This window comes from Myiozetetes cayanensis, unplaced genomic scaffold, assembly GCF_022539395.1.
Source record: "Myiozetetes cayanensis isolate MyiCay16 unplaced genomic scaffold, myiCay2020 scf27, whole genome shotgun sequence".
NCBI lineage: Eukaryota > Metazoa > Chordata > Aves > Passeriformes > Tyrannidae > Myiozetetes > Myiozetetes cayanensis.
In genome coordinates, this window is record NW_026087488.1 from 4,237,124 (window position 1) to 4,251,555 (window position 14,432).

Here is a 14,432-nt window from a genome sequence, read left to right on the forward strand (position 1 = left end):
AGTGAACAATTCAACGTAACTGACAAACACGGGCTGCTCTGATAAACCGTAACCTCCTACCTCTTTCTCCATGGCTGCTTGGTGCTTTTTAATTAGCTTTTCCATTTCTGCAGCGAAATTGTTACGCTGTGTTTCAAGATCTTTGTCCAACCTGAGGCGATGCTCGTCCATCTCTGCCTTCAGTTTATTCTCTAATGCCATCAGTTGCTTCTGGTGCTGCCGCCTCATACGTTTATAGCCAGACATCTGCTCTCGGAGCTCAGAGTCTTGTTCATGTTCCTGCATTTGCCTTGTCACCTAGGAAGATAACCACATCGGGCCAAAGAAAGTTAATGCTGCCTAATCTGCTTTTCAGTAGTCTTCAAACCACAAAAGAAAACGATTCAGTAAAGAAATATGATTTTGTTGTAAAGAAAGGCACACATCCTAATGGCAGCAGAGCAGATTAAAAACTCAATTCTGCTGTAGAAGATAAGCTCACACGGGCTCCAGTAGAAAAACAGTACAATTGTTATAAAGCTGGTACTAAATAATGGCCTTTTAGCCTAATGCAATGAGGGTGGGTATACAGACACACACAAATATTCATATTATGCACACGAAAATAAAAGCTAGTTTATTATTATAAATGGTTTCCCACATTGTACTGGGCACGTTGGGTTTGAAACTATTTAATATGCACAAATTACATGGGCCCAGGTGTCTCATTTACGCTTTATTAGCTGACATTAAACTATTTCAGTGATAGGATCTCAGTCAACGAGGATAGCTCAGATTCCGATGAAATCCTGCAAGCTCTAAGTAGCTGCACAGAGCTGTGGTTCGAGGCATCCCTCCCTACACAACTCCATCAAAACAAAACCTCCACGTACCAGCGACGCTGTGCGTATGGTAGCAAAGTGCTCTCGGTTGCGATAATGAGACTTGTGGCGAGATACTTGGGGAGGAGACTGGGGTTCTGATGCCCTCGATCGGGGATCCGACTCCTCTCTGTAGTTTTCTTCCTCCTTATCAGCAAATATGAACGTCAGGGAATAAAGAGAATCCGTGTTACTAAAGATTTTTTTCTCCCCTAAGATGTTCAAAAGGAAGAAAAAACATTTTACGTTCATCAGCCCTGAAAGATCCTCCTGCCAATAAGAAGGGTGAAGGAATATACTGCGACAAGAGCTCTGATCTTGGATCTTCGCTCTTGGAAATTTCATTGTGAATTTTTATTACCAAGAGAAAAATTACTAATTAGAGTTGAAAATGAGAAAAATAAATGGAAAACTGAAAGACAAGTTAAACAGTTTACTTCAACAAAACATGAAAAGTATAAAGTAGATTTTATCAAGTCTGAAAGACAAAAGCAACATCTTTGTAACTCTGAAAGACAGAGGATTTTCATTACACCCACTGCAGAAACACCTCAAAGCAAATTTTAGAATTTGTCACGGTGTATTCCACATTCTTATTTTGAGTTTGTCATTCATCACAGCCCGATTACTAGCTAGATATGATACACTAATTAACTCCCCGAGGAAATACCTGTGTCTTTGTTGCATATCTGGGCAAAGAACAAGACATTCTAACCACACCTATCATTAGGCAGGGAAACGGTGGTGCTTTGAGCTAACAAGTGGTAACCCCTCCATGGCGAGGGCAGCACAGCTCCGAGGGACTCTCGCCCAGCTCACCCTTCATGGGGCAGAGGAAAAGCAGGGAAGTGGTTTCCACTCCATTTCTTTTTCCATGTGCCTTTATTCATTAACCAAACATTCAAATCAAGTGCAGGGAAGCTGCGTGCTGCAGAACAGATTTCAGCTACTACTGTGGGTCTTGAATTTAAGAATTCACTCACAAGGAGGTGGGAAGGGGTAATTTTCACATCCTGTTGTCCGACAAAACAGTGCTCTGCAAATCAAGGGCATCCACTAAACAAGCCTATTTACAACCTGCCATTCCAATTCCTCCCAATAAAACAAACTGCTTTCGAAACAATTCCATTAGTAAAGTAATTTTAGTGAATTAACAAAAATAAATGACTTTCAGAGCAACCCTCCCAAGCTTCCAGTGCACATTCATATATTTGGGGCACAATAATAGAGCCTGCAGATAATGACTCGGGATTGGAAGCAGTTCACTTTTCGCCATCGTGCCAACCAAATCCTCTCCCATTTTACACCTTCAAAGTTCAGCGGTAAAAATGCAGAGCTTACCGGCTTTAAATGAATGACAGAGCTATTTGACATCACGGTGTGGTCCCCCTCCATCATATCCAGCTCGCTCTTATCATCCGAGGCATCTGGAAGACTGTTAACACTACTGCTTTGGCTACTGGCACTGATAGACATACTAGGAATGGACTGATTACTTCCGACACTGTTCACCGTTCCCGTCCTGCCGACACCATGATCTTGTTCCTGGGAGAAAGGAATTATTATGAAAATTCAGACCCATCCCAGTTGTATCCGTGGACATAACCAAATGGAACATTCATTCCATTTCTTTCTAAAGGCATCCACCTGCCACGTCATGGCAGTTTCCACCCTCCAGGCACTGCCATCAAACATTTTTCTTGTGGGATGTTGGGGAGAGAAGGAATCGGCCTTGTCAAGATTAACTGGCTGGTGTCAGATCCTTTTCAACAGTGAGCCTGTTAACAAGCTGAACTCTATCATGTATCAGCTACAGTATGTCACCAGGAACTGTTCTGACACCAGCATCACCTGAGTGCTCAGCTGGGACCCTGCACCTCGCAGGTTCCTTTCTGGACTGGAGAACTGCAATTCAGAGTCTCCATCTCTGTGTGGTGGTTGCAGTATTCAACCCAAAAAAGATAAATTAATTTCCTTGATGACTTTTTTTTTTTTTTTAAATAAATCAAGCACAAATCTCTATGTCTTAGAGCAGTATTCTCAGACAAAACTGTAAGATTTTCAAGGCCTTGCAGATATGGTTAAACAGAGGTTAACTGCAATTGGTTAGGAGTCCTCATGAAGCCTCATAAACAGGCAAAGAAAGTGAGGATTTACAGAACTGGAAGCTGACTGTTCAAGCATGAACACATGGCACAGCTTCTTGCCAGCACTAGGCATCTATCCTGTTTGTCCTTGTTTGCGCCTTGAGGTAGCTTTATTCCAAGCACAAAGGGGAGACAGCATCACAGCCAGGTGTGTAAACAGCCTCCCTTTGTTTCAGCAGTATCTGAGTTGTGGTTATTTAAATGACAGCCTCATTTTCTCTGCTTCAGTGACAAAACCCAACGTTTCTCTCACCTCCTCCTCCTCCTGTGTTTCCACTGCAGGGCCATTGTGTGCCTCCTGGAAGAGGAGCTTCTTCATTTTACGATACTGCAGGTTGTCCAGTTCTCTCACTGCATCCTTTGTTCTCTGAATCAGGTCTATTAACACTGTTTCGGGCCGCTCTCGAAGAACAAACATGTGCTGTAGAACACACAAGCAGGTGAGTGACCTCTCATCCCTCCAACACGCAGGCTTTGAGGATACAATGATGAGCTGTAGTTGGGTTTATTAGCCCTCTTCCCTGCACAGGAGAAGAACACCTTCCCAGCTTACGCTGGCACTGTTTTTGAGACTTCATGATCAAGATAGATTTCAGAATAATTGCTTTCTGATGGCAGACTTCCACCAAAAAGAAAGATGTAAAAAACCCAGAAATGGTATTTCACACACCCATGAAAACGTGCTCAGTATAAACCTAGACTTCAGTGACGTTATCTGCTTGTGGTTTAGCGAGGGAAGAGCAAGAAACACCATATAAAAGCTTAAGGTGCGAGGCTGGCTACTATCTTAAACCAAATGTTAATTAACTCATGAGCTAACTCTCACTATAAAACCCTTTTCCTTGTTTAGAAAAGCCTGAGAATCAAATATTAATCATACAACTCTGAGTCATAAAATAGGCTGTGAACCTTAGAGCCCAGTCTTAGAACAGCTCACCATGTTCTGCTCTTTCTTTTTTTTTTTTTTTGGGGGGGGTGGAGATAATCACCACATTTCTCTGCAAAGGTGGCTACATTTTGCCAATAGGTAAAACAAGTCCTGTCTATGTATGTCAGAAGCAGCTTTGGCAGTCTCCAGATGCAATGTGCTGTGCAAGCATGAGTCATTATTAACACCACCGCTACTTTCATTTTGTTCCTTTGGAGAACTGCATTGCTGTTTCCAACATGTCACATTCCCTACCTGTCCCTGTGAGGTGGCACTGCAGCTGTTTCAGACTAGAGATATGGAAGGAATACGTTCCCAAACGTTTCATTTCCATCAACGTTCTCTTTAATTGCAGCACATTGCTCAAAATAAAACCAATCTGCAGAATTCTGAAATGGCAGGACTACACACCCACATTGAAACCTTTCCTGGGTAATTGCATTTACTTTTTGAATAGATGGTTTTCAAAGAGGCACAAGTCCTCCGAGCCATTTTTAGGTAGAACCATGCAAAAAGGTGCTGATAAAACCTTCATAAATAGCATCTATTTCCCTGCAATGCAAAAAAATCTGGAAACGCTGTTTAGCAGAAAAAGGGCCAGGATAAAAAGAAACCCAAAATGTCATAAGCACTGTAAAGAGAATGACAAGTTAGCAAAATTCTGAATGCCACCTGATGCCACAAAGGAAATCCACCAAAGTCACCCAATAAAGCTGCTCTAACACCCAACTTCTATGCGAGTTCTGTTCACTCAGGAACACGCCAGCTTTTTGCAACAATCTACCCCACTGGCTTTGTCTCCAGACTAGAATGAGGAAAGCCAAGTACCTGCAACATTCAGGAGCACAAGCAAAATAAAAAAAATACCTAAGAAATAAAGCAAGAGAAAACCTGCTAATGCCTCTTCATACCAAGGAAAAACATGGTGAGGAAAAACTGCTTTCCTCTGCCCCCTTTCCCCCAGGGATACTATTAGAACAGCAGATTTCAGGTCTATGCAAAGCACATAGGTGATGGGAGAGGCTACAAAGCCTTGGGGTGTATATAGAAGAGAATAAAGCAGGAAGTAACGAAAGGTATTTGCTAGTTAATGCATGGCAGCTCCGTTGGGATTAATTATAATCACTGCAATGACACAGCGAGTTCAAGAAACAAACTCTCAACAAGTTGATGGTCATCCACTGTCACTTGATGGAGTGACCTTTCATGGTGAGAACTCCAAGGCTGCCTTGGAGAGTCACCTGGGGAACACAGGGACACTGCAGAGAGGCAGCAAAGCTGGGACTGCCAGCTCAGTACACCCCACAGCACTCCCAGCTCAAAGGTGTTCAGGCAGAGAGAGCATCATTAAACCATAACCTTGTACAGCAGGTGAGAAAGAACATCATCACAGGGCACAGCCCCTTTTAATACCACATGGAAAGCAAAAAGGACAAGCAAGCCAACCTTCAGAAGCTCCTCTGATGTAGGCCTGTCTTGAGGAATTTTCTGGAGGCAAGAATCTACGAAGTTTCGAAAATAATCAGACCTGTGTCAAGAAGAGGGAAAAAAACCCATCTGAGTTAATGACCCAGTTTAATTCATTAAGCAATCAAGATATATTCACATCTGGGTGCTCTTAGCAGAAAAAGTGGGGAGAAACCACACAGACCTAGTAGTTCATCCTACAGCCTCTGACATCCCTAGTCAAGCCAAAGCCCACCACTATGTGTAGGTAGATCCCTTTAACTTACACACAGAATGTTTTGGCTTAAGAATGCAAATATATGGCCCAATTCAAGAGGAAGGAGAGTTCCATATAAAAGCAGACACCCAAATAGTTCAGTCTGAGCATCAACTCTGTCAAGTTCTACACTGCACAAATCCTCAAACTCTAATCTGAGCCCCTGTCCCATTCCACCTCTGCACAGGTGTTTTATTCAAAACCAGTATTGAAGTACAATTCCTGAAATGCCTTTGGCATTGCCTCTGACACAACTTTACACTATTGTGCAATCTCTCACCAGTAAGAATTAAAGTCAGGATTTGTTAAGTAACTTCTCTCATTCTGTACAAGCTACAAGTCTGTATTTTGTCCCTTCTTTCTTTGAACACAGGTCTTCAGAAGGTCAGGATTATACCCCAAAAACAGCAGTACAACACTTGTACAGGTTTTATCTCTTTCCACCCTCACCACTCCCCCCCATCCCATCATTTAATGGGAGGGTTTGCTACTGCAAATTTTCAGTAAATTAAATTACTGCATTTTTTTGGTCAGAAAAATGCATAAAGAAAGCTGAATGTTTAGTCAATCATCAGGGCATGAAATTGCTTAACCAGAAAATCTCAAAAGTAGAAAAATATTTCTAAAAATAAGGGACAATGTATTATGTTGGAGGCTTAGTACTATGGCTCAGTAAACCACAGTTAGGAAGTTTTCAACTTTTGAAATTAGTTTACTGTGTTTGCTGTTTCAAAAGACAGTTGTTGAGGCTGGGAGGCACAAAATGTTACTACTGTGCTTTATTCTTCTGAAGTTTATGCAACAGACACTTGCCACACACAAGCTGTGTCTTCATCTTGCAAAGCAACACTTCAACAAAACAAGATTTAGGAATTGACAGTGTGGTTTGTGATTAAAAAAACACTAAAAACCACAGTTTTGGCAGACTTGGGAGCTTCAGAAGTTTACTGACCCATGAACAGAATTTTTTACAGGATCTTATGTTCTTCCAGCAGCATGTCCTGTTTCTACCACACTGCAGAGTCTCAAATGTATATTTAGTAATTGGTCAACTTTGTACATAAAATGTATAGTGAATCTAATGAGAACCTTCCAGCTCACATCCTCCCAACAGGAATCCAGCCATTTCAAGAACTCAGCATGACAAAGCACTCCATTTACAGCAATTCCCTACAACATTCCTCCCTCAGCAATACTCACCATTCATTAGACTGTAGTGTAGGGGATTCATTCTGCGCTATGTGATATAAGGCACTCATTGCGTTCATGTTAAACAAAGGAGGCTTCCTTTCCGCTGCACACAAGAGAAAAGAAGTTTTATCCAGGGAGATAGTCCCATGGTTTTTGCTCAGTTTTTTTTTTTTTAGTTAAACAGAAAACCACATCAGCAAAATCCCTACTGGCTGAACGTGGAACCCCAAACCAACCCTACACCCTGCAATCAGACAGATATGTTGGCATAAGTCCTGTGCCATTGCAGAAGATGAAAGCCCTTTGAAGATCAAATGCCTTGTCCTCTCAAGCTTTTAAATTACGTGGTTTATCATAGTTGAGTTCTCTGACTCATTGTAATGTACTAAAATAAGAATAAGTTAACAGTAAGCTCTATACTCTGTGTTTAGCCACTAAGCATTCTTGGTTTCATACACTCCCCCCTTCTTTTTTTTTAATCTACAGTTGCTAAAAAGCTAAGAAATACTTATTTCTAGCAGGACAGAAGTGATGAAGAAAAGGCTGGTTACAAGAACCATCAAATCACACTTAACTGACTAAGCACATGGGCAGGAAGTCAGCAACAGGCCAACTCTTTATACTATTTTGAGAGTTGCATTCTCTTTGGCTCTTCTCTCTTTCAAGCTTGTGTTACTCTTATAGACTGACACAGCATGAAAGCTTAATGAGGAAGGAGATGATCTCACTGTAACAACAAAATTGAAGCTTCACCAGAATGTTTATGGGGTAAACTTATAAAGCTCAGCCTCGCCATAAACATTCCAGAGAAGCTGGTCAGGCCATGAGGACGTTCCTAACGCCAGTCAAAATGCAACAGAAAACTTTCCTTCCTCAAAAAAACCACCAAAACAAACAAACAAACTAGGAAAAAAATAATGCTAGTTTTCTTATTCTGCTCCTCAGTTTTGAGTCAAATAGTAGCAGTGAGGTATGAATCAGAGATCAAGGTTCCCTCACGGCTATGGCAGGATGGACTAAGCTCTCAAATTCCTCAGAATGAGAAAATTGAGGAGTTAAGTCTTTCCTCAAATGTAGCACTTTACCTTCTCTAATCTGACAGATAACTAGCTGTTGCTATCAACAATCAGACTGCTTATTCATGAAACTATTTTAACTGACAGTTCTCCGTAGCTTTTCTTCTCTTAACTCACCTGAATGAATAGAAATCTTCAGGAAACCCTGAAACTGAGCCCTCAATGAGGCCATTTCTAAGACTTCAGTGACAATTTGAGAAGACTCCTAGACATGCCATTTTTCTGCTGCCTTCCCAGGCTTACTCAAACCAACACAACCGAGCCAGCCACACCGACCCAGCCTACAACACTCTGCTGTCCTGACCCAGTCTCACCTCCCACCACGCCAGCAGCCCGAGACGAAGCCAAACGCTTCATCCCGCAAGAACGCGGCGTGCAGGAGGCTCCCGGGGGTGTGGTGGCCATGAGCTCACTGCATTCCTGGAGCCCTGCAGCCAGCCAAGACTCCTTACTCCACTCGGAGCAGGGTTCTGTCATGACAGTCACACCCCTTAAACTTGCTTTATATTGGCAACCAAAAAAAAAACAAAACGCAACAACTCTGCTCTGAAGAAAGAATCTATTCCACGTCCTGGAAGAAAATGAAGTTGACAGTTTGGAATGCCAGACAGCATTTTTAGCTAAACTGTGCAGTTCACATGGATTAGTGTGTTCCTGAGAGCTCTCACTGCCCGGCTGGGCTGCTCCTCCAGCTGAGGTCGGGTTGGAGACTGAGCAATCAGATCTGACAAGGATGGGAGGACAGCCCCAGGTGCACTGGAGCAGTGTGCATGGTGTTGTGCTTTGGTGAGGGTATTTGTGTTCCAAGAAAACATTATGTGTTAAATTGAAACAGAATGCCATACTAACAGTGTCCTTTTAAACTGACATTCTGCTTTAAAGGCTCTGTTCTAATGGCAATGTCACCCTTCCTTTAGGCTTTGACTTACAAGTTACCACTTCAAAATTGGATTATTCCCTATCTTTTTTGTCTAAAGAAAAGAAAATAAATCTATTCACAAGTGACAAAATAACACTGTATATAGCTTCGAAAGTGCCCACTTACCTAAAACTTCATTACTGCAGGACTTGTTAATGCATCTTAAATTTTCACGCAAACAATATCAACTTATAGCATTAAATATATTTCCACAGTGGTAGTTTGAATGGTTCATTTCTAAAGCTGTTCAGCAGTTTTTCAGTTCAGAAATTAACTGCCTCTCCCACAGAATGTGAACACCCTTAGTGATATCACTTGGCTACTGTCTTTGTCTATATAACTCTTTTTCTTCAGGTAATGAAAACACCAGTTCAATAAACATTCAGTTGGAGACTTGTCTTGAATTTTAGAGAGCACATTTAGCTCTTTCCTCCAAAACTCAAGTCCCAGAAAAACCAGGACAATGAAGGAAGCACAGTTCTTCTGCACTGTGATTCAGCTGAATTAGTTCCAGGTATTAAATATTTACATTTTACAATTTGTCAAAGGAAACAACTTACCTAACTCAATACAGGTAATTCCAAGAGACCAAACATCTACTTTGCCATCGTACTGCCCTTCATCCATGGCTAAAATCACTTCTGGGGCCATCCTAAAATAGGAAATTGGTTCTCATAAATGGGCAATGGAACGCCTTACCTTCATCAGTGTGAAACAGGCTATTTCACTGATTTCAGCTACCATAAACAAACCATTCCCCAAGCTATCAGGCGTGACCATGGGGTACTGGGAACAAAGACCAGGCACCCACACTAGTGCAAGCCTGCAGAGGCTGCATGATGTTCTCCTGTGCTTTGCCCAGCTCTCCATTTCTGAGTATCACCACCTTCTCACCCTCCCACACTTCCAATAGTTTATCTGGCTGACCAACTCTGGTGAAATAATTATAGCATGCAGTTGTGTAAACACCACAGATTAGGTGTAAGAGATCAAAAGCATACAAGGGATCTGCAAAGGGGTTTGTTCAATGAACCTGGCCCTTCCTATGAGAGAAAAAACACTTCAGTTATTTCAACAACCAGACGCGGTAAGAACATAGGAATTATTTAAACCACTGGGGGGAGTGATTAAAATATATTACAGATGATTCAATCCCACCTCTACCACTTAAGGTCAGTGTAAGCAGAACAACAAAACATTTTTCTTACTTTTTGTGAACTACAAATACAAGGATTCACCATTTCTTGGAATCCAGAGCCTAGTTACTATTTAATTTTTTTTTTTTTTTGTACAAAGTACATTTCATCACTACCACAACTAGAATATTACAAAGCTAGCTCCAGTAAGCCCAAGTACATTAAATAGCCAGTAAATGATCCTTTCACTTCACAAAGCCAGAAATAAGTCAAACTCTTGGCTTACCAATATGGCGTCCCCACAAATGAGTTGGCAGGAGATGCTATGGAAGCAGACCCAAAGTCAGCAAGTTTCACCTGTCCTGGCTCTGTCAGCAGGATGTTTCCTGCCTTGATATCTCTGGTTATAGAATAAAAGTGTCAGTATTACTCCTCACCAAAGAAGAAAGCCTTCTATTGGACAGACTACAAAACACGTCAGTATTCACATGTTCAAGATGTAAAATACCCACATTTCCACAAAATATCCACATTTCTTCCAAATACAAAGTCTTTAACCATTAGGTTAATTGTTTAACACGGTCCTTGATTTTGGAACCTTTTATCTTAAATGTTAGTCTTAATGTTTGTCTTAAAAATCAACTTAAAAAAGGCGCACCAGGATAAACTTCATGTACATTTCAGCAAATTCATCTGAACCAAATATGTTATCAATGTTTTTCAAAAAGACCTAATAATGTAACTATTCAAATTCTTCATCCCACTAAAATGCAGCACGTTAAATGCAAAGAACATCTGCACCCCAAACTTGCTGTGTGCTTGTCAACATGTTCACGTAAAACTAATTTTTCAAGAGTTAGTGCTCCCCTCCCACCCCAGCAATCTTGGCCTTGCAGTTCCTATGAGTTATTTGGGTGAACTCAGCCTGCCTTCAGGGACAATCAGCATCGGATCAAGGATTGAAAAGCTTAGCAGATTCAAAGGAACTCTACAGAAATTATGAGCACCAGCTGTGAGACACAGTGCATGTGCAGATACACAGCTTGCTACTGTTTAGACTGCTGTAAATCACTTTTTTGGGAGCATATGGATACTGTGAAAAGAAGATCTCTGCTCACAATATTAAATTTGGGATGAAGGAGATACAATCAATAAAATAAATTACCTGTAAGTGTGTGAGGTAGCAAAAGTATAACCACTTACCTATGGATCATATTGTGAGAATGCAAGTATGCTAATCCCTGGAGAGCACCATGGGTAATTGCTGCTATTTCCACTTCTTGCAATGGCTTTTTATGAACTTAAGGAAAGAATTTATGTGAAATTCAATATTACAGAAAACAATACAGTTTGCAGTATGCAAGTGAGTACTCTTAACAGTGTAAACAGAAATACTAAAAGTTTATTTTCAGTAGGTTCAGCATGAGAAGCCAATGTAAAAATAGTTCACCATCTATAATCAGGTGTAATCTTCTAACTGTAAAACAGTAGCTATTCACTACCAAAGAGACTACTCTGCAACCATAAACTACATTCCTGTCAGTTCTGTGACCATTCTCCCCAGTAACCATTTGAGACTCAGTATCCAGTTTTCCATTAATGAAGCTAAACCCCAAACAGTAGAACTTTACAACAATTCAAACAAAAATAAACTGTAGCAATACAGATGAGACTCTGGCAGCTCAGCCTTTTGTCCTGAAATGCTTCTGGCAAGGAAAGTAGCTGAACAACTTACTGGCCACACATATATCTTCAAAGAAAGTTCACTAGGAGAAGCCTGGTAGAAAAACAACCATTTAACAAAAGGCCTCATCAAGCCAAATCCTAATACTGCTGCAGTGCTATTTTAGTCAACAGGCCTACAGTTGTTAGTAAGCATTAGGATCAACAGTAAGGGTTTTCAGAAATACATCTTGAACTGTCACGACAGAAGAACATAAAACTTGGAAGAAAACAAATAGCTGACTAACAACTTTAAAATAATATGAACCAAGGAGAAACAGAGCACCTAGGAAAGCCAATATTCTATAGAAAACCCACTACAGACATGCAAAAATTGGACAGACTGTGCCTGTTTACACACACTCTGTCCCCAGATAAAACTAGACACTCAAGGACAATTCTGTGATGCTGCAACCTCCTACTTCAGTACTATACTTCTGACTTTCCATCAAATAAACACACGTGACATACCTTCTAGTAAGTCTGATGCTGATCCTAAACAATATTCCATAACAAGCTGTATGGGAAGAAATCAAAGCAGTTGTTAGAAAATCTCTAATAGTAAATGTACATTTTCTAGACCTCTGTGGAGAAATCTGGAGCTAACCCTTGGAGCACACAGTGCAAACTGCCATTACAAAGCAAGTATTGCTTGGAACATAAGCCCCATCCCAGCACTGTCACACTGGCCCCTCCCACAAGCACAGCTCTAACTGGAATTGGATAACCCTCCTGTGTAAGACACCAAGCAACAACACTTGTAAGGAAAGCAAAAGCACATTCATAACCAGTTATGTATTGTATTGCATATCGTATTTTATATGCACATGCTTAACAGGAATGTTAAACTGCACTTAACAAGCTTATCAGAGTATTAAAGGGCTATTTAGGGATTTACTTAAGATTCTGTCCCAGTCAGATTTGAAAAAGAGAAACTAAAACTTTGCCCTACAGATTTATTGTAGCTAATACATGAACAGTGCTTACAATTTAAACTATTAGTTCAACAGTATGATTTCTTTAGTATAATGTACTACAAAACTCTGTCAATGATGGGCGTGCACTGCGTGAAACACTCATTTACACGAAGCTAAATACACTAGAACAGCAGCACATTCACCTTATTCTCTAAGTGAAAGTTTCCTTAGATCTTGATTCCAAAAAGCACATTCAGTTTTACTGATCACCTGTAAGCTCATCTGAGTCTGTGCAATGCCAGTTTTCAGGTGGCTCCCAAAAGCCAGCTGGAGAGATTTTGAAGCTTCCTTAAGCAAGGCAAGAGAAGTGCAGAGCAGCAGATGCTTACCCATGCTGTATGCTCCCGCAGATAGCAGCCTTTGTATTCTATACTGTTAGGGTGTTTTATTCTTTGGAGGAACTTGACTTCCTTAATAATATCCTGCCATTTCTGTAGGGAATAAAAGGAATAGAGAGACTTTATACAACTGTTACCTTTGGTTGTTTTGGTTGTTGTTATTATGTCACTTAATTATTTGAAGAGGTAAAACTATCTCAAGGTTCCAAATAAAAATAAATTTGCATCAACACTGTGATGTTCACTGTTTAACTCCTCAACAGACCTACAAAACAAGTTGTTGATTAATTAGGCTGTATGCAAGGATCTCTCATCAGTGTAATACTTTATATTTTATGTGTGCATAGGATAGACTGGTAAACACTTAATATCTGAGCAAGTCCTCAAAAAAGAAGAGATCCTCTTTAAATGGATACCATTTCAGTTGTCAAATCAAACATACACTCCAACCTGAAAGAGATGTGGGGGATAAGTGTCCTCCAGCAGGATCAGCTGTCTCCCTCTTAACTCTTGCAGCTATAAAGACCTACCCCTACTAGTCACTATATTACACTGGATGAGGCCCCATTTATCAGCCACCAAGTATCTGATCACACTCTCGATAATGTTTCTCTATTACTACTTTAGTCTTTACAAGGACCAATTTGAAATGAGTTACCTACTAGATAAGGGATTGGTTCTGCAGGAAGAAAACCACAAAAAACAAACCAGACAAAACAAGGCCCAGATTTATAATAAAGGGAGCTCTGCCAGTGCAACTTAAAAGTGCAAAAGAGGCCTAAATGTCACGTTCCAATGTGTGCCTTGACACTGCCACTGCTCCCCTTGGAGACCTCCAAGTTCTCCCACTGTTGCACATCCACATCTCCTCAGGCAAGGAAGGCCAAAGCTTGTGAGTGCAACAGCAAAACTACAACTACCAGGAAAGATTTTTGAACCCAAATGCAGTAGTTGAAACCATTTAAATATGCAGGAGTCAACACAAGAGTGTTGACACTGCAAATATGTTTGAGCAAGAGTATCAGTTCTGAAGTTAACCAGAGGTAGAAAAACCTCACCCAGTACCCAAAGGTTCAAAGCTGTTTTCCAGGTCCTGTTAATCTCTCAGCACACTCTTCCTCAGGCACAGGTATGTGGCTGGGATTCACAGAGGGACAAAAGGTTCATCTACCCTAATGCTTTGGAAAACATGTGCAAACCCCAAATCCTCCTCAATAAAAATTTCAGGGTTAGAGAAACACACGAAACCAGGGAACACAGAAGCCACAACTGAGGCAGCTGATTGACTAAGTTCAGCATTTCTCAGTACCAGAAGTGTCATGAGAATGGTACAATGCAGTTAATACTAACAAACTCTCTCACTGACACTGGAATGACTTAGCTGCCTTTTACCTTCAGCCTCAAAGCTTCTGAGG

The 14,432-nt window shown here is 40.9% G+C and overlaps 1 protein-coding gene across 2 annotated transcripts in view; it reads right to left on the reverse strand.

The window, feature by feature from the left end:
- The window catches only part of TAOK1 (TAO kinase 1), a 70,948-nt gene that overhangs the window by 21,543 nt on the left and 34,973 nt on the right, over nucleotides 1–14,432 (reverse strand). For both annotated transcript variants that reach the window (XM_050322131.1, XM_050322130.1), the window contains exons 4-14: nucleotides 13,009–13,110; nucleotides 12,174–12,219; nucleotides 11,184–11,280; nucleotides 10,267–10,380; nucleotides 9,405–9,496; nucleotides 6,859–6,952; nucleotides 5,382–5,463; nucleotides 3,261–3,428; nucleotides 2,202–2,405; nucleotides 873–1,007; nucleotides 61–297 (exon numbers count right to left, since the gene is read on the reverse strand). In XM_050322131.1, the coding sequence (XP_050178088.1) occupies nucleotides 61–297; nucleotides 873–1,007; nucleotides 2,202–2,405; nucleotides 3,261–3,428; nucleotides 5,382–5,463; nucleotides 6,859–6,952; nucleotides 9,405–9,496; nucleotides 10,267–10,380; nucleotides 11,184–11,280; nucleotides 12,174–12,219; nucleotides 13,009–13,110 (1,371 nt within the window). The remainder of the gene's footprint in view (nucleotides 1–60; nucleotides 298–872; nucleotides 1,008–2,201; nucleotides 2,406–3,260; nucleotides 3,429–5,381; nucleotides 5,464–6,858; nucleotides 6,953–9,404; nucleotides 9,497–10,266; nucleotides 10,381–11,183; nucleotides 11,281–12,173; nucleotides 12,220–13,008; nucleotides 13,111–14,432) is intronic.